This window comes from Sphaerodactylus townsendi, linkage group LG02, assembly GCF_021028975.2.
Source record: "Sphaerodactylus townsendi isolate TG3544 linkage group LG02, MPM_Stown_v2.3, whole genome shotgun sequence".
NCBI classification, from domain to species: Eukaryota; Metazoa; Chordata; class Lepidosauria; order Squamata; family Sphaerodactylidae; genus Sphaerodactylus; species Sphaerodactylus townsendi.
Window position 1 is genome coordinate 163,761,894 of NC_059426.1, and position 23,658 is coordinate 163,785,551.

At 46.7% G+C, this 23,658-nt stretch overlaps 1 protein-coding gene across 1 annotated transcript in view; it reads left to right on the top strand.

The window, feature by feature from the left end:
* Nucleotides 1-23,658, top strand: part of TRMT61A (tRNA methyltransferase 61A) — a 57,014-nt gene that overhangs the window by 16,983 nt on the left and 16,373 nt on the right. The window contains exon 3 of the mRNA XM_048483308.1: nucleotides 9,217-9,483. Within this exon, the coding sequence (XP_048339265.1) occupies nucleotides 9,217-9,483 (267 nt within the window). The remainder of the gene's footprint in view (nucleotides 1-9,216; nucleotides 9,484-23,658) is intronic.

The following is a 23,658-nucleotide window of genomic DNA, read 5'->3' on the forward strand; positions in this document are numbered from 1 at the left end:
GCTTGAGTGCAACCCGAGTTCGCCAGGAAGTTGTACCTCCCAGTCGAGCTCGAAAATTTAACGGTGAGAGGGGTGGGGGGAGCCGAGACAGACACGAGTCGAACGCTACGGCTGTGCAGAGTACCCGGGTCGGACTTAGGTCGAATCCTACAGTGCGGAGGGGCCCTAAGAGAATCTCGCTGTGCAAAAGGCTGGGGGGAAAAAGGTGAGGTGTTGAAGGAAAACTGCTACAAGCTGGAATGGAAGGAAATCAATATTCCAAGCTGTCAGTAATGGAGATAGAATTAGAAAGGAAAAGAAAACAAGGAGAGAGAGAAAAAATGCCTACACATATTTTTTGGAAAAAAATAGATGTATTTTTGGAAAAAAATAGATAGGAGAGGGAATGCATTCACCAAACTGAGCTGACTCAGTGCAGAAGGTCAACAGAGAAATGTTGCCCTAATGAGAGAAGTCATTAGGAAAGAAGAAAATGGAAGCAACTCCCGCCCCCCTCCCCTGGCTTTGAACAGATATTTTTGAGCTATGAAGATGGTACATCTCTAAAGCTGGGCAGCAATACGGAGGAGCCAAGCCATCGTTCCACATCAACCTTGACCTTTAGACACGGGAATGCAGTTTTCATGTATCGGGCTTCTTTGCGCAGAGAAAAATTGCCTGCTTCACCGTGAGGCAGTCGTTGGCTTGTTAGCAGCGAAGGCTGTTCTACGTGGATCCGTTCTTTGAGACTGTGCAGTTCACAGATGGCATTTGTATGCATAGCTGAGTCTCGAAGATGCTGTGGAGGCAGCCGAGAATGTGTCTTAATAATAACAGTGTAAAGTAACCTAGATTTTTGCTCTTGTTCGCTGCACCGAACACATCCATGATTAATGTGTTCCAGTTAAGCTGCAGAGCGGGTTTACTTTTTTAAGAGAATTTAAAATGAGGCGACCTAGCAAGCCACTGGATTTTTCTCGCTCTTTATTTTTAAGAAGGGTCTCTGGAATTCAGTTGCTCGGGTGAAGGAACTTGGTTTCGGGGCTGGCTTGCACCAAATGGGCAACATTTTGTCCTCCGTCAGCCTGGGTGTATCCAGGGTTATAAATGCAGGCGGTCCTCTGAACAGGAATAGAGTTGAAACACCGTATTGTTTTGCTCAATTTCTGCAATATATGTCACTTTTTGATTCTGCATTCCACCTGCGTGCATTTTACCGGGACGGATGCTGGCTCTCACGGGGCCCTACTGAATGTGACTTCTCAAGGAAAAAGAAACTCATGGAGCTGGTGGTGATGAACATTTGTAGGTGGGAGGCCTAGGCCGTTCTGTAAAGCCTCTTCTTTCTTGCCCTCCCCCCCAAAAAAACCCATGACAGCTAGAGGGCAGGGATGATCCAAGGGGCATGGGCAGATTTTTAACCCAAAGTCCTCATCCTGAATCTCTGCCTGCTTTTGAGATCTAGGAGAGAGCTTTTGAGACCCTGAAGAAGAAGAGGAGTTTGGATTTATACCCCACCTTTTTCTCCTGTAAGGAGACTCAGGGTGGCTTACAAGCTCCTTTCCCTTCCTCTCCCCAAAACAGACACCTTGTGAGGTACGTGGGGCTGAGAGAGGTCTGAGAGAACTGTGACTAGCCCAAGGTCACTTAGCAGGAATGTAGGAGCACAGAAACGCATGTGGTTCACCTGATAAGCCTCTGCCACTCAAGTGGAAGAGTGGGAAATCAAATCCAGTTCTCCAGATTAGAATCTGCACACTGGATGCCAGCTTTCAGGGTAAAAAATCGGAGCCCTCAAAAGCAGGCAGAGACCAGATCCCACACTCCCACTAGATAGGTCCCACACTCCCACTTTGCTACTGGCTGATGGGAAGGGAGGAAGATCTCATTTGCTTCTTGCCAGCAACAGATGCTGAGTTCCACCTGGGCCAAGCTTGCCTTCCTCTTCCTGTAGCTTGGCCGTAACCTCAGGGCACAAGCCCTCAGGTGGGAGTTGAAGGGTAAGAGGCAAACCCCTCAGGCTCGCAGACACTACAGGTGAACCAACAACTGATTCCTGGTCTGTTAAGCCCCATCACAGCAGTCATTCAGTTTCTTCATATTGTAACCTGCTTTGGGTCTCCTTCAAGGAGAAGAGTGGGTTGTAAATACCTAAACAAATTTATTGATCGCCTTCAAGCAGTCAAATAGTTTTTGGAAGCACCAGTCTGCTCTTCCGATTCTGCAGTCTGGTGGGCTAATGTTCCTGGCAAATTGATAATAATGAAGAAGGAAGTGGATAAGAAAAAGAATACAGTGGAAAAAACCAAACAAAAATCAGAAATAACTGTACTCAAAACACAATGCAATAAAGGCAATGCGGAGCTTTTTAATAAGAGAAACTGCAAGGGCAATAAGACAGAAAGCAATGTGGAGTGAACAACAGGATCACAGCAGTTACTGGTTGAATTATATTTGCAGCGTTATTCATATATGGATTCAAGTGGAACATGAAATACCAACTGTACACGATATTGTACACAATATTGTACAATATAGCACTCAAGCACTTCCTGTTATTGGCAGGATCTTGGAGGAATGCTAATTTGTATGAGGTTGTGCAGTTCAGGTGTTTTATATAATGATATTGATATAATGATATTTACTCCAGGTTCAGTGATTAGGTCTGGGGCCTGGCAAATAGATAAGCTGATTAAAGGGGGGCATGTGCCCACCAGGTGTAATTGGAGCACCTCTCCTTGAGACCCAAGGCCACTAATATTGAAATAGTCCAAGGCAAGGGTCGGCAACCTTTACCACCCAAAGAGCCATTTGGACCCGTTTTCCATGGCCCCAAAGATCTACTGAGCTGGAGAGGCATCTCCACATGGAGCCGCCTCTGGTTTGGCCTCTCCACTCACCTTTCCTTCCAACGCTGGGAGGCAGCGGCGCCAGGCAGGGAAACCCCCTCTGCCTAATGGAGCAGGCAGCGCTGGAAGGAGAGGTGAGTGGAGGGGACACGAAAAGCGGTGCCCTCATGCACGGAGCCGCCTCCGGTTCGGCCCCTCCACTCACCTTTCCTTCCAGCACTGCGCTGGAGGGACACGCCCATGCTACCTTCTGACCTCCAGGCCACGCGGAGCCGCAGTATAAGGCTGAAAGAGCCACATGCGGCTCCAGAGCCGCGGGTTGGAGACCCCTTGTTCCAGGGACAGGGCGACAATCCTTCTTTTTGGTCCCATTAGCCCCTCACTTTGTTCCAAATACAAGTTCAGATGGGCTCCCTTTCCAAACTGGATTGTGATATGGGAGCGCAAGGGAGAAATGCATAGAGACCAGCCCAAGTCACCCAATTAGATTCTGTAGTGGCGTCGGGATTTAGACCTAGTCTTACATTCTAACCATTGCTCCATGCTGCCTTCTCCTGATGCACTCACTGTTCTCCGGACGATGCCAGATCTGTGCTCTTTTCTTACAGGTGGCTCTCCTCAATTGATTGTAATGACAGATTTGAAGTTTTTCTGCAGATTCATAATGTACTATATATTTTTGCCTTGACCATGCCAATCACTTGACTGCCGGCTTGTTTACGCAGCCCAGAATTCAGAGGATGTCCTTCTCCCCAGATCATGTCCCTGCATTCACAGATAAAGCCCTGCAGGGTCTTGGATTGCTGGCTGTGATCTCAGCCTCTGCCTCTGCTTGCATGAGATAACATCCCTGTCATTGTTAAGTTGGTGGCATACCTTTCCAGGAGGAGGCTGAAATCAGATCCTGGCCAGAGTTTACTTTGAGCTGTTCGAATCTCATTTCCTGTACCTGCACATTGAATTAGGAACTTGTAATCACCTTCTGTCTTATGTGGCTTGGGTTGAAGCTAAGCTGAGTGAAGAACTCCTACTTCAAATGCATACACAGGAGAAATATTATTAGCTGACAGCCCCCGGGCGTGTATTTGCGTATGTCTCAGAAAGAGAGTGAGTGTACATAGAATCATAGAGTTGGAAGAGACCCCAGGGGCCATCATCCAACCCTCTGCAATGCAGGAGCATATGACCAAAGCACTCCTGACAGATGGCCGTCCAGCCTCTCTTTAAAAACCTCCAAAGAAGGAGACTCCACCACTCCCCGAGGCAGTGAATTCCACTGTCGAAAAGCCCTGACAGTCAGGAAGCTTTTCCGAATGTTTAGGTGGAATCTCTTTTCCTTCCCCTTGAACCCATTACTCCTGGTCCTAGACTCTGGAGCAGCCGAAAACAAGCTTGCTCCCTCACCAACATGACATCCCTTCAAATATCTAAACATGGCTATCATGTCACTTTTTAAACTTCTCTTCACCAAACTAAGCATCCCCAGCTCCCCAAGTCTCTCCTCGTAGGGCATGGATTCCAGACCTTTGACAATTTTGGTTGCCCTCCTCTGGACCCGTTCCAGCTTGTCAATATCCTTCTTGAATTGCGGTGCCCAGAACTGTACACAACTCTGTCAGGAGTGCTTTGGTTGTGTGTTCCTGCATTTCAGGGGGTTGGACTTGATGGCCCTTGGGGTCTCTTTCAACTCTATGATTCTGCACATAGTAATGTTGAGACTGGAAAGTTGCACATCCTCAGGTTCTTTCAATTGCTCCCTTAATGATTCCTGAGAATTTCAGCCTAGTTGTGCAAAGTGCAGTCAAGTCACAGCTAACTTATGGTGACCCAGTTGGGGTTTCAAGGAAAAAGATGAACAAAGGTAGTTTTCATATCTGGATTTTTTCCCCTGTGGATTGGGCCCAGGGGAAGTGTCACTGAATTATAATGTTGCATACCTGGTGGGTGGTAGTCATTTAAAAGTTAAGCAGCAACTTAAGGATTTAGTACAGTGATTCCCAACCAGGGTTCCGTGGTACCCTGGGGTGCCGTGAGCATGTGCCAGGGGTACCGTGGCAACACTATCGCCCCCCCTCACTTTTGTGGTGTCTCCCGCCGGCGCCAGCAAGGATATGGAGCTGACCCAGGAGGGCTTGCTGCAAGGTCAGCAGCCAATTCCTCCCCCCCCCCCCGCCCAGTGCTTCTCTTCACCCTGGGAGGAGAAGGTGGGGCGTGTGGCAAGCAGGGGCACTGGGAGGGGAAGGTGGGGAGATGGCAGGGGTACCGTGAGATATGAAGAGTGAGGTCAAGGGTACTGTGATGTCAAAAAGGTTGGGAAACACTGATTTAGTACCACATGGAGGTTAGGTCTGTCTGGATTTTTGGCACAATAGCTCTATGGAACCTTCACCTTCAAAGTTAGTACACCTTTGAATACCAAGCGCCATACTCTGTTCCACAGAAAGATGATAGTTTGGTCAGTTGAGCTTCAGCGGTTGAGAAAATTGTATGCTTCCATATTAGAATATAGTTCCAAATGAATAGTAGAATTATCAATCATTTTTACATGCTGCCTTTGTCAAAACATTTATTTTGTGCATGGTTGAACATGATACTTTGATACAAGAGCATTTATGCCGAAATGCAATTTTACTTTCAAACGGATGTGGAGAGCAGGGCTAAGTAGGCATTAGGACCCAGGCGCAGCATTCTACAACAAAGAAGGTCCAGCATGCTTTGTTTCTGTGGTAGAGGAACATGCAGCCCTACTATCATCTTTCTGTGGAACAGAGTATAGAGAGTTGCCTTCATGCTTTAGATGTGACTAGTTGACCATTGTTGGACTCAGTACATCAGGGGTCCCCAACCTGGGGTCCCCAACACTGTGCCCACAACCCATTTCCTGGCATCCACCAAGTGCTTTTAGAAAGTGGATGAGGCCTTCCGACTGACCAAAATCAGCACAAGGATCTTGACAGTTACTGTGTGTCTTTATAAGAGGCATCTTGTTAAGCAGAGGTTCTGTCTGAAATGTTGAAGGGTTACTATTAGAGTTACGTATAACCTCACTCCTTGAAATACTGTCGTTGAGTTCCACTTCCTGCGGCAGCCATTTTGTGGTTGCGCCGACCATCCTGTGTCAGAATCCAAAAGGTGCTTGCAGGCTCGAAAAGTCTGGGGACCCCTATTTTCAGGACAGCGTTTTGTTTTGTTTTATTTAGTGTTGATTTAGCCAATTACATTCTGCTGCCAAAAAGATTTGTCCTGTTCCAAAGAACCACAAGTGCCTGCCATTGAGACAAACAAACAAAACATCCCACCATTCAACTCTGGGCTTGGCATCACAGAATTTACGATTAATCCCTGGAGCCCGGCAGTGAGCCAAAGTCCATCTTAATGGGGGGTTCCTCGAAAGGGAAGAACAGTCTCTTCCCTGGTGGTTTGGGAGCAGGCTTTCAAAAGGAAGGCTATTAAATATGTACAAGAATATCGAGTGGGAAACTAGATCCGTGTGCCAAGCTGTTGCCTTTAATTTCCCCCTCCGCTCCTGCTGTTTTGACATCCCTTCTGTTTGCTTCTGGGGAAGGATGAGAAGGAGCCCCGAGCGAGTGTAACGTGAACCCTCTTGGGAAGCAAAATATGATGCTCTGAAGGATGGTGGAAGTCCCCAGCCGTGCATTTGTGCTTTCTGATGAGAGACTTTATGGCTCAGTCTGCTGATCCCATGAGCTGCTGGCACCGTGCTGTTGTTGGCATCGAATGCGATCGATAAGTGAGATGGTGCAGTGTGAAAGCAACATTACAGAGGCCTCATTGTTACCTCAGTAGAGCAGGGAAGTGCTTGGAGGCAAAGGTGAGAATTCACATGTGTGAATTCAGCATTGCTAACAGTACTGGCCTACAGGGGAACAATGAAGAAGAAGAAGAAGAAGAGTTTGGATTTATATCCCCCCCCCTTTCTCTCCTGCAGGAGACTCAAAGGGGCTGACAATCTCCTTGCCCTTCCCCCCTCACAACAAACACCCTGTGAGGTAGGTGGGGCTGAGAGAGCTCCGAGAAGCTGTGACTAGCCCAAGGTCACCCAGCTGGCGTGTGTGGGAGTGTACAGGCTAATCTGAATTCCCCAGATAAGCCTCCACAGCTCAGGCGGCAGAGCTGGGAATCAAACCCAGTTCCTCCAGATTAGATACACGAGCTCTTAACCTCCTATGCCACTGCTCCTCACTGCTGAAGAGAAAGAAGAAGAGGAGGAGGAAGAGGCAGAGGAGTAGCAGCAGCAGCAGCAGTTTGGATTTATATCCCCCTTTCTCTCCTGCAAGGGGCTTACAATCTCCTTTCCCTTTCCTCCTCCTCCCCCACCACAACGAACACCCTGTGAGGTGGGTGGGGCTAAGAGAGCTCCGAAGAACTGTGACTAGCCCAAGGTCACTCAGCTGGCTTGTGTTGGAGTCCACAATCTAATCTGGTTCCCCAGATAAGCCTCCACAGCTCAAGTGGCAGAGTGGGGAATCAAACCCAGTTCTCCAGATTAGAGTTCACCTGCTCTTAACTACCACACCAAGACGCTTTGAGGCCATGGGATTTTTTTCTAGTTATGTGGAGTGCAAAACAAAAACAGTAGGGGAATGTATTCTTTTTGTTCCCCCATATCTCAGTAGATTGATATATTTTTAAATTTTTAAATTTCATTGATGCCATACCTTTCCAATATTGAAAGGTTCATTCTTCTTTCCTCCATTCTGTCCTTGCAGCATTCCTAAGAGGACGGTTAGCCCAAGAGCACGTGACAAGCCCAAGGTCACCCAGAAAGTCTCCATGGCACAATTAAGAACTGGACCTGGATTTCCTCGTTCCGAGTCTGAAACTCTAACCATCCCAAAACATTAGGGGCAAAAACCACCAGACCACAGCCACACAGTCCAGAAAACCCACAACAGGCCATTTTTTTCTTTTATTTTGAGCTGCAGCCAAGATAGGCAATTGACCAAAAGCAGAAGCAAAGTTACAGTAAAAGTTTAAAGATTATATAGCAGTGGTTCTCAACCTGTGGGTCGCGACCCTTTTGGGGGTCGAACGACCCTTTCACAGGGGTCGCCTAAGACTCTCTGCATCAGTGTTCTCCATCTGTAAAATGGATCAATATTAGGGTTGGGGGTCACCACAACATGGTAGGAATCCCGTGTCATTTCAGCAAGTGGTCATGCTGCATTTCAGGGAAGTGTTGGAGAACCTTTGCAGACTATAGAGCTCATTTTACTTAATGATTGTAATATTTTAATGATCTGAGATTTATTGATTTTATTTTGTGCTCTATTTGTATATTCATGTTCACCGCCCTGAGCCCTTCAGGGGAAGGCAGTATATAAATGTAATAAATAAATAAATAAATAAATAAACCACTGTTATATAGGCATACAGATGTCAATCTTAAAAACATCATTGATTAGATAATTTTTAGCCAACCTTTTACATAGGATAACAAGCAAAGCCCCTTTCAGGCAATTTCATACATCCCATGACCAGGAAATGGCAACCAAGAGGGTCTGCTGGGTGGATATATTGCTATGCAACATTCCAGCAAAGTTGCATATGACCCTTTTCCACTGCCGAGTTGCATAACATTGAACTGGTGTTTTGGCAAATATCTTTATCCATTATCCTGGAGGAGGAAGAATCTAGTTTGTGGCTTCTCTGAATAGTTTGTTTTCCTCAAGTACCCTTGATGTCTTGTAACTCAGTAGTCTTATAACTCCCTACTGAGTTATTTCCTAGGTCAGGAGGGGCCATCAACACTTCAATATCTTTTAATATGGATGCAGTCAAAGGCCAGCACCCATAGGCTGGTTGCCCTATAGGTATGCATAGAGGGCAAAATGCCAGTAAACAAGAAGGAACTACCTTTTCTCTTTTCTGTAATTCAAAGGCCAGTTTCTTTATCAATATCTTCTATATAATACAACTATACCCCTGAAATGGCTAGGCTACTGCCACACCAGGATGTAATAGGGTTCAGATGTTGGTGTTTTTGGATTCATACTCCGCCTTTCTTTCCTGTACGGAGACTCACGATGGCTGACAAGCTCCTTTTCCTTTCTCTCCCCACAACAGACACCGTGTGAGGTAGGCGGGGCTGAGAGAGTTCTGTGAGAACTCTGACTAGCCCAAGGTCACTCAGCAGGAATGTAGGAGTCCAGGAACACATCTGGTTCACCAGATAAGCCTCCGCCACTCAGGTGGAGGAGTGGGGAATCAAACCTGATTCTCCAGATTAGAATCCACCTGCTCTTAACCACTACACCACGCTGGCTCTGTTGCCCACAATACCCACTTCAGATGTTGCCTTGTAAATGCACCAATTTTTATTTTAAGAAGCGGGTCTAATCCAGAGCTGTGCTCTCTTTGTTCTCAGGTACTGGAAGCGGTTCTCTTTCTCACGCTATAATCCGGACCATCTCTCCTACGGGGCATCTGTACACGGTGGAGTTTCACCAACAGAGAGCAGAGAAAGCCATCGAGGAGTTTCGAGAGCACCAGGTGGATCATTTGGTGACCGTGAAGAACCAGGATGTCTGCAAAACGGGGTTTGGAGTCGCCGATGTTGCTGATGCAGTGTTTCTGGATATTCCGTCGCCGTGGGAAGCTATCGGGCATGCCAAATCAGCACTTAAACGCGAAGGTAAGTTATCTGTTGTGCATCTTTAGGTAAAGCAGGAGAAAACTGTCTTGCCGAATAAACCCTCCATATTCTTCTACTGGAAGGCACAGATGAAGCCATTGAAATATAAGATGCTAGTATGTTAAATGTGCTTTTATTTATCTTGCAGTATACTTTTCAGGCCCTGACACAGATAGTCCAGGCTAGTCCAATCTCACCAGATATCAGAAACTAAGCAGGGTCAGCCTGGGTTGGGCAGGACATCGCCAGTGAAGTCCAGGGCACCTGTGCAAAGCCAGGCAATGCCAAAACCACCTCTGAACTATCTCTTGAATTGAAAACCATATGGGGCTGCTGTAAGTCAGTTGCAACTTGAACGCAAAAAAAAACACACCCCAAAACACTTTGCATAGGCATCGTTTGGTACCAGATCTTCTAAGGAGGCTTTGAAATTCTGGCAAGAGAGGAGAGAGGTGGGAAGGGCTTAGGGGAAGGTTGGTGGGGAAGAGAATATCTATGTCTGGGGAGGGGAAATATGCTGGGCTGTATTGGGTGGCATAAAACATAGATACAGGGGTTAAGATGCCTCTGGAGCAGCAGAAAACAAGTTTGCTCCCTCACCAACATCCCTTCATACATACCAGAATCGACCCTACTTTGTTATCTGCTGAGCTCAGGCTAGCTTGGACTATTCAGATCAGGCTCTAGCCCCCTATTCTTTGTTAAATTTAGATCAGCATGGCATCATAGACACATTCTGGATGCAGAGGAAGTTTGAAAAGTAGGCTGCCTCTCCTCATCCAGCTACAGGGAGGTCAGCTGTCAAAACAGTTTTGAAAAGTAGATGGGAAAGAGGCTGCTATTTGTAAAAGGGATGTGTGGATTCTTGCCCTGGAACGACATAATTAAAGAATGCTTTGTCTTGCTTAAATTATGCAAATTATAGATACTTGTACAAGAAGAGAGGGGACACAAGACCATGACATTTCATCTTCTGTGTGCTGCACCCCTGCCATCCATTTTCTGAGATATCCGTTGGCACTGCCCACGTGTTCTTACAGTCTTGAGGACTTTGCGTTTTTGAAAAGCAGGATTCTGTGCCAAATAGTAAATTCCAAATAGTAAATTTGGGGAAAACATACAGATCTGTGCCAAATAGTAAATTTGGGGGAAACATACAGATCTGTGGAATGCGTAGCTGCCTATGATCACTAGTAGAAGCATTTCTCAGGAACGAATGGGAAATTTTCAGTGGAGAAAACAGAAGGTAAGTTCCATCTCTCTTTGAAGGCGATTCTTGTCTGCCTAAGGGGAAAGACCAGAGCCTCTGTCCTGTGCTCCATTCTATTGTCTGTGCATACGTGAGGGCAAACCCCTGCCTTTGTGTGTTGGCGTATTTGAATGTCTGTGAATGCGCCCATGTTTGCATTCTGGTGTATTATATATACTGGCATTGTTTATGGTGACACCGCGTTTGGAGGAGCTGAACAAAAGGGGCTGTGACTCAGTGGCAAAGCATCTGTTTGGTATTCAGAAGGTCGTGAGTTCAATTCTCAGCATCTCCAGTTAAGAAGATCCGGTAGTGGATAATGCCAGTTCATCAGATAATGCCTACTCGTTTTTCAACCAATATTGTAACTATCAAGAAGAAGACGAGTTTGGATTTATATCCCCCCTTTCTCTCCTGAAGAGACTCAGGCTCATTCCGCACATGCAGAATAGTGCACTTTCAAACTGCTTTCAGTGCTCTTTGAAGCTGTGTGGAATAGCAAAATCCACTGCAAACAGTTGTGAAAGTGGTTTGAAAACGCATTATTTTGCGTGTGCGGAAGGGGCCTCAAAGAGGCTTACAATCTCCTTGCCCTTCCCCGCTCATAACAAACACCCTGTGAGGTAGGTGGGGCTGAGAGAGCTCAAGAAGCTGTGACTAGCCCAAGGTCACCCAGCTGGCGTGTGTGGGAGTGCACAGGCTAATCTGAATTCCCCAGATAAGCCTCCACAACTCAAGCGGCAGAGCTGGGAATCAAACCCGGTTCCTCCAAATCAGAGTGCACCTGCTCTTAGCCACTGCTCTTAGCCACTACGCCACTGCTGCTCCAGACTGAATTTTTAAGGTAAAAGGAAGCTGCAATTAAAAAGAAAGATTGCCAGGGCAGAAAATATGTAACTACCAAAAAAGCAAGAGAAATTAAACACCCGCTAGTTTCCTCTGTCGGGAATGCCGCTGTTACTTGACTGGGCTCTTATCTTTTTGAGTCACAGCATTCTTGTGCTAAAGCACTAGGCATGTTGTTGCTAAGGTCCATTAAGACTTTTTTTAAAAAAAAAATGGGGATGGGGAAAATGATAGCTTCAGGTTTTCAGTAAAAGAAAGGCAAGAGAGATCTGGAAGCCGGAAAAAAACATATTTTTCCTTCAGGTTTTTCCTTTGAAGGCCGCAGTGGTTGGCATGTGCCAAAAATAAAAACAAGCTTTTTGAACTTCTGTCAAGCGCATTCTAGCTGAGCAGCAAGTGTGTGGGAGGCATAGTAGCATAACTGGGAGGGAGGGAATAAGTGCCGTCTGACATTTTGTCGAGAGAGGGTGTGTGCGTACGTGCGTAGAGATTTACAATATTCAGAAGCCTTTCGTGATAATGACCTTGGAGCTGGAATGGAACGCTGGATACCCTGTTACTCAGTTGTAGGAAACTGTAGAAATGTGCAGTAGAAATGCTTGGGGGCTTAATTATACCATCAGGGTTGAATTGGCCATTTAACTTACAGGCAGATTTTCTAATGGCCAGAAGCAAGTAGAGCCAACCCTCCAGTACTTGCCAGGGGGATGAACTCCCGGTGAGATAACATGACAAGATATATGGCATTTTTTGTCTTTTGTGAACCTGGATGATGAGCAAAGGAAATTGCCTTATACCAATTGGACCATGGTTCTATCATGCTCTGCCTTAATCTTCTCTGAATCCAGTCCTGAAAAGTCGAGCTTATGCTTTCGCAGTACTGCACTCCAAAGGCCTCCCTTCCGCATTAATGCGCAGGCCAATGCGTTTTCAAACCACTTTCACAACTGTTTGCAAGTGGATTTTGCTATTCTGCACAGCTTCAAAGAGCACTGAAAGCAGTTTGAAAGTGCATTATTCTGCCTGTGTGGAATGAGCTAAAGCTTTGCTCACAAACTGAGTTCAACCCCAAGAGAAATCAGTTTCAGGTTTCAAATAACCAGCTTAAGGTTTTCTCAGACTTCTTTCTGAGGTTGGTGAAACGAGTACCCAGCTTGCTAGGAGTGAATGACTCAGGAAAGCAAAGCTCCCTGTAAACATGGTCTGCCTAGTAAACGTTACGATGTGATGTCACCTCATGGGTCAGTAATAATCCGGCTCTTCCTCAGGGGACTATGTTTACCTTTAAAGGTTCCCCATGGTGCAGGGTGGTAAGCTGAAGCACTGTAGTCAAAGCTCCGCTTGTGGCCTGAGTTCGATTCCAACAGAAGTTGGTTTCAGGTAGTTGGCTCAAGGTTGGCTCAGCTTTCTCTCCTTTGAAGGCTGGTGAAATGAGCACCCAGCTTGCTGAGGGCGAAGTGTAGATCGATAATTAGGGAAAGCAATGGCCAACCACCATTCTGCGTAGTAAACATCCTGATTATTTTTGATATTTGTGCTGTTAGTAAAAGCAGTAGCCTGTAGAAGCCGATATTAAGGGACAAGGAAGTCAGTCCTGGAATGCTGCTTAGACCAACACCCAGCCAACTCCTTAGCGAGGACAAAGACCCCCTTTGGATTTGCAAATTAAAATCTACTGGCAGCACCCAGAGGTCCCAGCCATTGAAAGACATGCAGGGACCACCGTTGGACAATTTGAACTCTACTTTGTTGCAGCCTCAGGACATAACTGAAGGAAACAGCCATCTGATAAACCCAGATTCTCTGAATGGACCTTATCTGCTCTCCTTTCAGCACCATTACGAGATCTCGCGGGAAGACGTTTGACAGCGGGATTTCATGATCCCATTCACAAAAGTTGTAATTCTATCTTCCTTTCGTATTGTTGTTTTCTTATTGGCGTTTGGTAAGGGACCTGCCCCCTTACCTCCCCTTTCTACCTGCCCCCTTGCCCCCGTTGAGGTTTGTGAATACAAGTTCTTGCGCTTGTTTGCAAGGCGCGATTCCCCTTACCCGAGCTGTGACCGTCACCTCCGCATAAAACCCTTTGCTTTGAAGAATACCGGCTTCTTGCGCCTCATTACGTTGCTGAGCTGAAATCACTTGTTACCCGAGCAACAGAGGTAACATGAACACAGGAAGTTGCCTTGTAGCAATCAGGCCATTGCCTTGTAGCAATCTTAATGTTATCCACTCTGAATAGTAGTGGCTGTCCAGGTGCTCTGGTGGACCTCCTATGTCACAGGTGTCAAACTCGTGGCCCTCCAGATGTTATGGACTACAGTTCCCATCAGCCCCTGCCAGCACGATGCTGGCAGGGGGTGATGGGAACTGTAGTCCATAACATCTGGAGGCCCACGAGTTTGACACCTATGTCCTATGTGATCCTTGCAACCAGAGGTGCCAGGGATTGAACTTGATGTCTTCTGCATGTAAAACAGCTCCACTACCACTGAGCCACTGTCCCTTCCTCCCTATGGGATCATGTAACATGGGAGTAACTTAAATGCCACAGGGAGCAGATGCAGAGAACATCCTACTGACAGCTCTGTGCGCTGCCTCTTTCCCCACATAGGCTGTGCACGCTGCTAATTCACATGGTGTAGCAGCCTTCCCTTATTTATACGCTGCAGCACGATAGGTACAACGGTCTTGTGATTTCCCTGCTCTAGATTCAGTTATTATCAACTGAATAATTTACTAGATCTAGCTGAGCATTTCCATGACAAGAGACACACAGTATGTGAATCAGCAACATATTCAGCCCCGGGGTGGGGGGGAGTTGACCTGGAAATGAACCCTGGGCTCGAAGTCAGGAGGTTTTACATATTTGATTTGCATAGTCTGCATACTGTCTTTTTTTAATCGCACAAGATGCCAGAGGTACCACTGGTGATGCTTCTGCGCGTATTCAGCTGTGTTCTTATTCAGGCCATGTTTATGCCTGGATCCCCACGTTCAAAGTTGATTTGCCCCTGTGACATCCACTCCTGCACTCACGTGACTATAGATGTCTTTTGACAGCTCACTTTAACTGGTGATGGAAAGTGATGTTAAATCGCAGCCAACCCTGTAGGCCGTGTCGATAACTAAAAAAAAATAAAATATATGAACTAGAGCTCGTATGAGAGGCTTCTGACGGCCATCTTGACCTCCTGTTCTCTGCTGTTTGTCATATATTATTGGCTGTTACCCAGATTGGTTGCGTCAGGAGAAAGCTAAGCATGCAAATATTTTAAACAAAAACAAATTCTGCATGAGAGGAGGAGGGGGATTATTTATATCCCCCCCTTTCTCTCCTATAGGAGAATAGGGGCTTACAAACTCCTTTCCCTTCCACCACCACCCCCACCCCCCAGTAATACCCTGTGAGGTTGGTGGGGCTGAGAGAGCCCAGAAGAACTGAGACTAGCCCAAGGTCACCCAGCTGGCATGCGTTGGAGTGTTCACAGCTCAGGCGGCAGAGCAGGGAATCAAACCTGGTTTCTCCAGATTAGAGTACACCTGCTCTCAACCACTATGCCACTTCTGCACTATGCCACTGATGCCACAACTCATTATGTATGCTTCAGGCTGGAATCCTTCTGTTGTTGTGTCCTCAAGTCACAGCCATCCTACAGCAACCCTGCAGGGTTTTCAAGGCAAGAAATGGTCAGAGGTGGCGCCGGCCTCTATGTAGCCCCCCTGGACTTCCCCTTGGTGGTCTCCCATCCAAATACTAACCAGGGCCAACCCTGCTTAGCTTCCTAAGTCTGATGAGATCAGGTTAGCCGGGGCCATTCCTGTCAGAATACCAAGGTTGTTCAGAGCAACTTGAAGTTTACTGTGCATTGCATCCCAGATGGAAAGGATAAATTGCAAACTTCAGCTTTATGGCTTTGATATGTTGTGTGTGTGTGTGTTCCTGTGTTCTCCCCGCCACCACCATCTCAAGTAGTCTAGCTTTGCATGGATTAGGTTTGCCTCCATGAAATCACTAGATGTTCTCTCTCGGATCTGCATTTTGATCTGTGATTGTTGTGTGTAATTAATGGTTGCTACAGTAGGAACACAAATTAGAACTTTGGCATGTCTACCCGTTCCCTTCTTCCTTTTTCTCTTAGGCACGCCAACGCACAGCTATTTCACTTCACTTCTTCTGTGAAGGGTTCCCTTCTCCTCTGTTTGAACTGTGTTAAAAGCTCTTGCTCAGAATAAGTTTCAGTCAGCTCCGATGACCTAAAGAAGAATTGTTAAAGAGTAGCAGCCTAGCTCAGGGGTAGGGAACCTGCGGCTCTCCAGATGTTCAGGAACTACAATTCCCATCAGCCTCTGTCAGCATGGCCAATTGGCCATGCTGGTAGAATTGATTAAGTGGATACAACAGAGCCTAGCTGATGAGGATCAACAGAATAGACACCAGCTATCCTACAGTCTTGTGAGATTTCCAGTACTCTTTGCCAGGTTAGATTTTAAAATAAGATTGGGCTGGGAAATTCCTGGAGATTTAGGGGGCGGAGCCTTGAGAGGGCGGGACTTGGGAAGACAGCTCAGTGGGGTATACCACCATAGAGTCCATCCTCCAAGGAACGGACTTGATTGTCATTCCAGAGAACTCCAGCCTCATTTGGAGGTTGGTAGCCCTACAAGGGAAGTAGGGCAAAAACTCTGCATTGAGTAATGATATTTGGAGTCCTTGGTGAGGTATGTTGTCAGTGGGATAAGATTAGAAGAAGAGTTTGGATTTATATCCCACCTTTTCCTCCTGTAAGGAGACTCGAAGGGGCTTACAATCTCCTTTCCCTCCCCCCCCCACGACAAACACCCCGTGAGGTGGGTGGGGCTGAGAGAGCTCTGAAGAACAGTGACTAGCCCAAAGTCACCCAGCTGGTATATGTTGGAGTGCACAAGCTAATCTGGTTCACCAGAGAAGCCTCCACAGCTCAAGTGGCAGAGCAGGGGATCAAACCCGGTTCTCCAGATCAGAGTGCACCTACTCTTAACCACTACACCACCTTGGTGTAGTAGTGGTTAAGATTAGCAGCAGTGCCCCCCCCCCCCCCAGAAGACTTAAGGTGCAATTTGATCAGTGCGCCATATCATCTCCTCGTTAGCCTGTCACTTCCCCCACCCCCCAGGAGATAACACAACAATTATTGGAAAGTGGGTGTTAATTTCTAATTTTCACATTCCATAAATCTCTTAACAAGTCCAGAGAGGGTTTTCTTCCCCCTTGTAAGTGACTCAGCCCCACGCTCTGAATAGCTGTACTTCATTCTTTTAATAGGCCGCAGGTTAATGGTCTGTTACATGTACATCTATTGCTGCTTTCCTGTACCAGATTGCTTTGACCTCTCTTCCCTCCCCCCCCCTTTCTTTTTAACAACCTGTCATGTTGCACAGAGAGCTGCAAGCATTTGGAAACGAAACCACAGAGCTTTGGGGTTTGCGGCTGGAGCAGAAAAGCCTGATTTGTTGCTGTTGACGTGCAGGAGTGGTACAGCCGGCCGTGTGCCTCTGGCTGGCGGCTGCCAGTGTGGCTGCCCGCTCGCACAGCAACAACCCCTGTTCGCCCGTTGAAGATCTGCACTGCAGCTCTCCCTTCGTCTCCTGAACTTGCACTGACTCCCTCCCCTCCCTCCCCTTTGCAGCATCTGCTGATAAATACATTCTGCTGCAGAGGTTCCGTACCTGGCACCTGACCTTCCGTTTCGACTGGATATCTTATTAAAGTCCGTTAGGCTGGTTTTTAAAAGTGAAGGAGAATGAGAGCCTGCCTACAGGTTGGTGGCATGTTCTTAACGGAAGACAGAAGCGCGGATTGCACGCCAGAGTCTTTTGGGGCCGCAGGGGCTGTTCCTGTGCTCCGTTAGCCTGGGGTGACAGCCCTCTGAATTTGATTTGTCTTTCCAAAAAACCGAAAAAGGGTGAACAGAACTGAAAGCTGACGCTGCATACAGAGATCACAGCAATTCTTGATCTGTGGTGGGTAACAACACAGCCATTCGCGCTTGCTGGTACCCAAGCAGTAAAAGGTCTGGAATCCATGCCCTACAAGGAGAGACTAAGGGAGCTGGGTGTGTTTAGTTTGGTGAAGAGAAGGTTAAGAGGTGACATGATAGCCATGTTTAGATATCTGAAGGGATGTCATGTTAGTGAGGGAGCAAGCTTGTTTTCTGCTTCTCCAGAGACTAGGACCAGGAGTAATGGGTTCAAGGTGAAGGAAAAGAGACTCCACCTAAACATCAGGAAAGACTTCCTGACAGTAAGGGCTGTTCGACAGTGGAAGGCACTACCTAGGAATGTGATGGAGTCTCTTAAAGAGAGGCTGGCTGGCCATCTGACAGGAGTGCTTTGATTGTGTGTTCCTGCATTGCAGGTGGAAGGGCTTGATGGCCTTTAGGGTCTCTTCCTAGGAAGAAGAAGAGTTTGGATTTATATCCCCCCTTTCTCTCCTGCAGGAGACTCAAAGGGGCTTACAATCTCCTTGCCCTTCCCCCCTCACAACAAACACCCTGTGAGGTAGGTGGGGCTGAGAGAGCTCCGAGAAGCTGTGACCAGCCCAAGGTCACCCAGCTGGCGTGTGTGGGAGTGTACAGGCTAATCTGAATTCTCCAAATAAGCCTCCACAGCTCAGGCGGCAGAGCTGGGAATCAAACCCAGTTCCTCCAGATTAGATACACGAGCTCTTAACCTCCTATGCCACTCCTACTCCATGATTCTATGATTCTACCCTTTGACTCTCCCCTCTTGCTCATGTGCATTTCCCCAGATAATCCTTTCACCGGTACAGCACAGTAGATCAGCATTATCACTCCTTTTGGAATTGAGATGGCCAGAATGCGAAGGACTTCTTGAAAGGCAAGATGACTTCAAGGAAGGGGAGACTACATGAGTGAACATTTTCCCCATTTTTAAAAGAAGCCCTCACCTATCCGTGAAAGCTAGTATATCAGAATTTCTAGTTTAGACTTTTTCCTGACATGCTAGGCTTCCGTTGCAGGGTGGGTGGGGGAAAATTCCTTCATTGCTGCAGTCTGAAGTGGACAAGGAGAAGTCTATTGTGTGTTTTTCTGACCATGTATGTTAAGTTAGCTTCCTCCCAAGTGACCCAAGATAGTTATTAAACATGTAAGAAAGGGTTACGTTAGTTCCTGCGGGCTTGGAGCGATTGTCTGATCCCACCCTTGAGTGGATAACCCCACGGATAGTTTTAAAACAAACCTTGTGAATTCCCCCTTTCCTGCAGATTTCTGCTTTTCGGCTCATCCATGCGCTTCCTTTATGACTAATGTCCTCTAAAACACTTGATGTTGGGCGGAAGCATGCTGTTTATAATTGAGTTTCAGAAAGGTTTTACATTTTCATGTTGGGAGATGGGGAATTGAATGGTAGAGAAGAGGGTGGTGGGTTTTTTTAAAAAAAGGAATCAAGCCTTTGCGCTGCTTAGAGCAGGAAGCCGTGGGAGCCCTAGCTGGCTTTTGCAACCTACTCTCTCCTTGGCTTTCTTGTAGGGCTAGCACAGCTAGAAAAGCTGGACACTTCTGTCATTGAGCAGTGGTTTAAATCCTTTCTTCTGGGAAATCTCTTCCAGGAAGAATTTCCCTACTGAGGAACCTCTGCATGTTTTCTGCAGGGATGCTGAATACTTCTGAGGGATAAACGTAAGAGGTTCGTGTTGGATCAAAGCAATATGACATCCTGTTTCACATAAAAGCCAATCAGTTGTCCTGGAAGGCCAACCAATTGGACAGAGTCCAAGGCCTCCCCTTGCTTCGACGATGCCTCTTAGTACCGGTATTCATAGGCTTGCTGTCTCTAGAAATAGAGGTTCTCTTTAGTCACTGTGGCTAACAACCATTGATGGATCTTTCTTCCATAAATATTGTCTGATCCTTTTTTGAAGTCCTCTGTTTTGATGTCCATTAATATGTATTCTCGGTGCACTTCGAGACTGAAGAACACTAGAGTCCCCAACATCTTGCCTGGGGCACCATGATAGAAGCAGAAGAGTTGGATTTATATCCCCCCTTTCTCTCCTGTAGGAGACTCAAAGGGGCTTACAAACTCCTTTCCCTCCCCCCCCCAACCAATAAACACCTTGTGAGGTGGGTGGGGCTGAGAGAGTTCCGAAGAGCTGTGACTCACCCAAGGTCACCCAGCTGTCATGTGTTGGAATGCACAAGCTAATCTAGTTCTCCAGATAAGCCTCCACAGCTCAAGGTGCAGAGCGCGGAATCAAACCAGGTTCCTCCAGATAAGAGCACACCTGCTCTTAACCACTACGCCACTGCTGCTCCCCCATGATTCATGCAAACACGTTCCCTGGGGCCCACCAAATCTTTTTAGAAGGTGGGTGGGGTTACGTTAGGATCCTGATTGACAGCTGGAGATTGGATTGGATGCCAATTAAATAATCTTGTTTCGGTGGCAGCTTTCACCATAGCCTTGGTTTTATTCTCACCCCTCTTTCCCAGTGTATTTTTTTTTAATTCCTCTCTTCCAGCACTTGGGTTTCCTTTGTGGTTGGTTGTACTTCTGAAGGCAGCCATTTTGTGGTTGGGCCCACTACCTGGTGTCTGCATTCAGCACCCGGATGCTGGAAGGGTCCAAAAGGATTGAATTTACCCTCTGGGGATTCATGGGAGACAAAGCGCACTGGGGCCCGCGGAAAGTTGTGAAAACTTCAACTTGAGGACGCAGACACAGAGAACTCCACCCTGCAATGAGTTGTGGCATCTCATGTGGAGATTGTTTTGCTTAAAATATTTGTATGCTCTGCTTTCTCCTGACGCATCGAAGATGGGTAACAACCAAACAATATATGTCAAATGAGCAAAGAACATGGGGTTAAGAGGGCGGCTGTCAGAAGCTTCTGATACAAGCGCGAGTTCGTACGTTTTATTTTTTGTAGTTATCGGCACTGCCTGTGCTGTAATCTCTCATTTATAGGAATGTCAAATAAGCATCTGATTACCTTTTTAAAAAAATCAATTCAAAACAGACCAAAAAGAGTTAAATAACTTATTGAACCAAACTCTTCCGAAGTAACTGTTTTATAGCTCTGCTGGAGACCTGGGAAGGTGGACGCTCTCTTCCGGGAGGCTTGGAAAGGATATTGACTCCAGTGGTGCAGCCATGTTAGGCTGTTGCAGTAAAAAAAATGAACAATTGGCTCTTTAAAGACTAACAAAATTTCATTCCAGCTTAAATTTTTGTGGATTAGAGCCCACCAGGCAGTTTTGCACATCAAAGCCAGCATGATGTAGTGGTTAAGAGCAGGTGCACTCTAATCTGGAGAACCGGGTTTGATTCCTCGCTCTGCCACTTAAGTTGTGGAGGCTTATCTGGTGAACCTGATTAGCTTGTGCACGCCAACACATGCCAGCTGGGTGACCATGGGCTAGTCACAGGTCTTTGGAGCTCTCTTAGCCCCACCTACCTCACAGGGTGTTTGTTGTGGGGCAGGGGGAGAAAGGAGATTGTAAGCCCCTTTGAGTCTCCTTATGGGAGAGAAAGGGGGATACAAATCCAACTCTTCTTCTTCTTCTTCTTCTTCTTCTCCTTCTTCTTCTTCTTCTTCTTCTCCTTCTCCTTTTTCTTCTTTTTCTTTTCTTTTTCTTTTTCTTCTCCTTCTTTTTCTTTTCTTTTTCTTCTTTTTCTTTTTCTTTTTCTTCTCCTTCTTCTCCTTCTTTTTCTTCTTTTTCTTCTTTTTCTGCTTCTGCTTCTGCTTCAGTTCTTTCAGAATTCGACATACCCATGCATGCTTCTGTCTTCCACGGTAGATCAGAGGCAGGTTTTGCTAATCCCTGCCATTTCCCGAGGTTCTTTCACCAGTGGTAAGCCACCGTCTGCTGCTGTGAAAAAAAACACCAGAGAGCTCTTCTCCTTTTCTCTCTTTCATAATGAGTCTGCTTAACCTAGGAAGGCTACAGAGTTTTGCAGAGAGGTTCTTTGCAAGAGAAAGGCAGTGAACATCAGATATCTAATACAATCCCTCCTTAATTCAGGGCAGGAAAAGCCCAGCTGCTACGCAGAGAATGAATTATGCAAAATGTAATTTGCATAACAGGCTGACTGCGGTCTTTAGACTCATGAATAATTAGGAATAGCTTTACACAGTGGTAAGGTATGGAACAAAGTGGGAGAAGGAAATAGACGGCTGTACGAAGTCAGGGAAGAGGAGGAAGAAAAAGCAAGTGTTCCGAACTTGGTGTGTGTTTGTGCTGTAGACTTAGACGGGCTTGATAGTTATTTCCTCTCCTAGAAAACTTGAGTTCTGCATTCTAGAAATGGAACTGTTAGCAGCATCACCAAGATTTTTTAGAGATAGCCACGCCAGTTAAAACAGAATAAAACTGATATGCACTTGTAATGTAAATATGACACAGGCTAGCCCAATTGCGTCAGATCTCGGAACCTAAAAAATAACAACAGGCAGAATATTAATTTGTTAATGATCAAGATACAAGAAATTGTTAAGTAACGATGCTATAAAGTCAGTGAATTTTAAGACTGTGTCACCCATAGCAGTGTTACCCAGCTAGGGCAGGGTTACAGCAGTGTAGGGATTCGAACTTGGCTCCCCCAGATCCTCTCCAGAAACTCTAACCACTTTATCACACTCACTCTCCAAAATCGCTATTATTGGAAAAGCAGATTTTGTGCCCATTAGGTTCCCCTGCTGACTTGCATAGAACGCTGCGTCCTTTTCTTTCAACCATACCACCTTCTCTGAAAGGAACAATGGTTTCTGCTGGTTGTTGTGGTGGCATAAGGCAAGAAATTGTCTGTCACCTCAACCTGATGGCTGCTGCTGTGACTTCACAATCACGTGTGTGTGTGTGTATGTGTGTGTGTTTGGTAATGGATCAAGTGCCTCCAGCTTCCTCTCAGAACTGTAAACCCTCTCCCCAATTTTCCTTGTCCGGCCGAAGAGAATGGCATCAATATCACGTTCTCCCTGGCTTGAAGGACATTCTATCCCCCCTTTCCACAGGCAATATTTTTAGCATCCTAGTAAGCAAAGAGTAAATGCTGAGGAGGATACTGCTCTCAGATGTGGTTGCCTCACCCCCACAAATCACAAGTGCTTCCCCACCACCCAAAATCAAGATCCTGGTGGTTTACTGTTGCTGTTGAGATGCTGCCTTGGTACTGGAACACACAGGGAGGGGGCTGTGGCTCAGTGGCAGAGCAACTGCACGGCATGCGGAAGGCCGCAGGTTCAATCCCCGGCATTTCCAGTTAAAGAATCTGGCATAAGGTGAAGTGAGACCCTGGAAAGCAGCTGGGATGGACCAGGGGCCTGATTCAGTATGAAGGCAGCCTCATATGTAGTTCACAGTGGATTGGATCCTTCCCCCTCCCCCATAACAGTATATGAAACCACATAGAATGCTGTGCTTCTGAAACTTAGAATTTATTTCTTGGGGCTTTCCGCACTGACAGAGTTGTACTGGTTTCTATCTAGGTTCACCTCTCAGGTGTAATTACGCTTTCTGCAACTGATCTCAACGTTGTTTTGTCTCAGTTCCCCCCCGCCCTCAGAACTGCGACATCCCTGTCGCAGTTATGAACTGCACCTTTCTGCTGGAACAAGGTCGATACCACCCGAAGCTTGAAGTCGCGGGGCCTTGTCGAAATGACACCTCATCCGTTCAACCAATCCAGGAAGGCTGCTTTTTTGTGGCATCATAGCGCCAGAAGGAGAGTCGTCAGGGGCGGGCATGTAACTGTAAACTGTAAAAACTGTAAAAAAAAAAAGAATGCTTCCGTTTCCCATGGTAACACAAGCTCCAATCATGATCGAGGAGCGAAACAGGCACCAAGATGATCCATACGCCCATAGCTTGCGGTTCCGGGGGGGCCAAGAGTAGAAGTTGCTTTCAATCGCTCGGACAGCCTGGAATCGCCCCCCACTGAAGGGAACCGAGTCGACCTTAGCTCCCTTCTGTAATGCGGAAGGCCCCCTTGTAGCCATGACCAAAGGCAGAGGAAGAACTGGAAGAACAGGGGGGAACGGATAGTAGCGGCTTCATATCCAGCCTCTCTTTTAAATC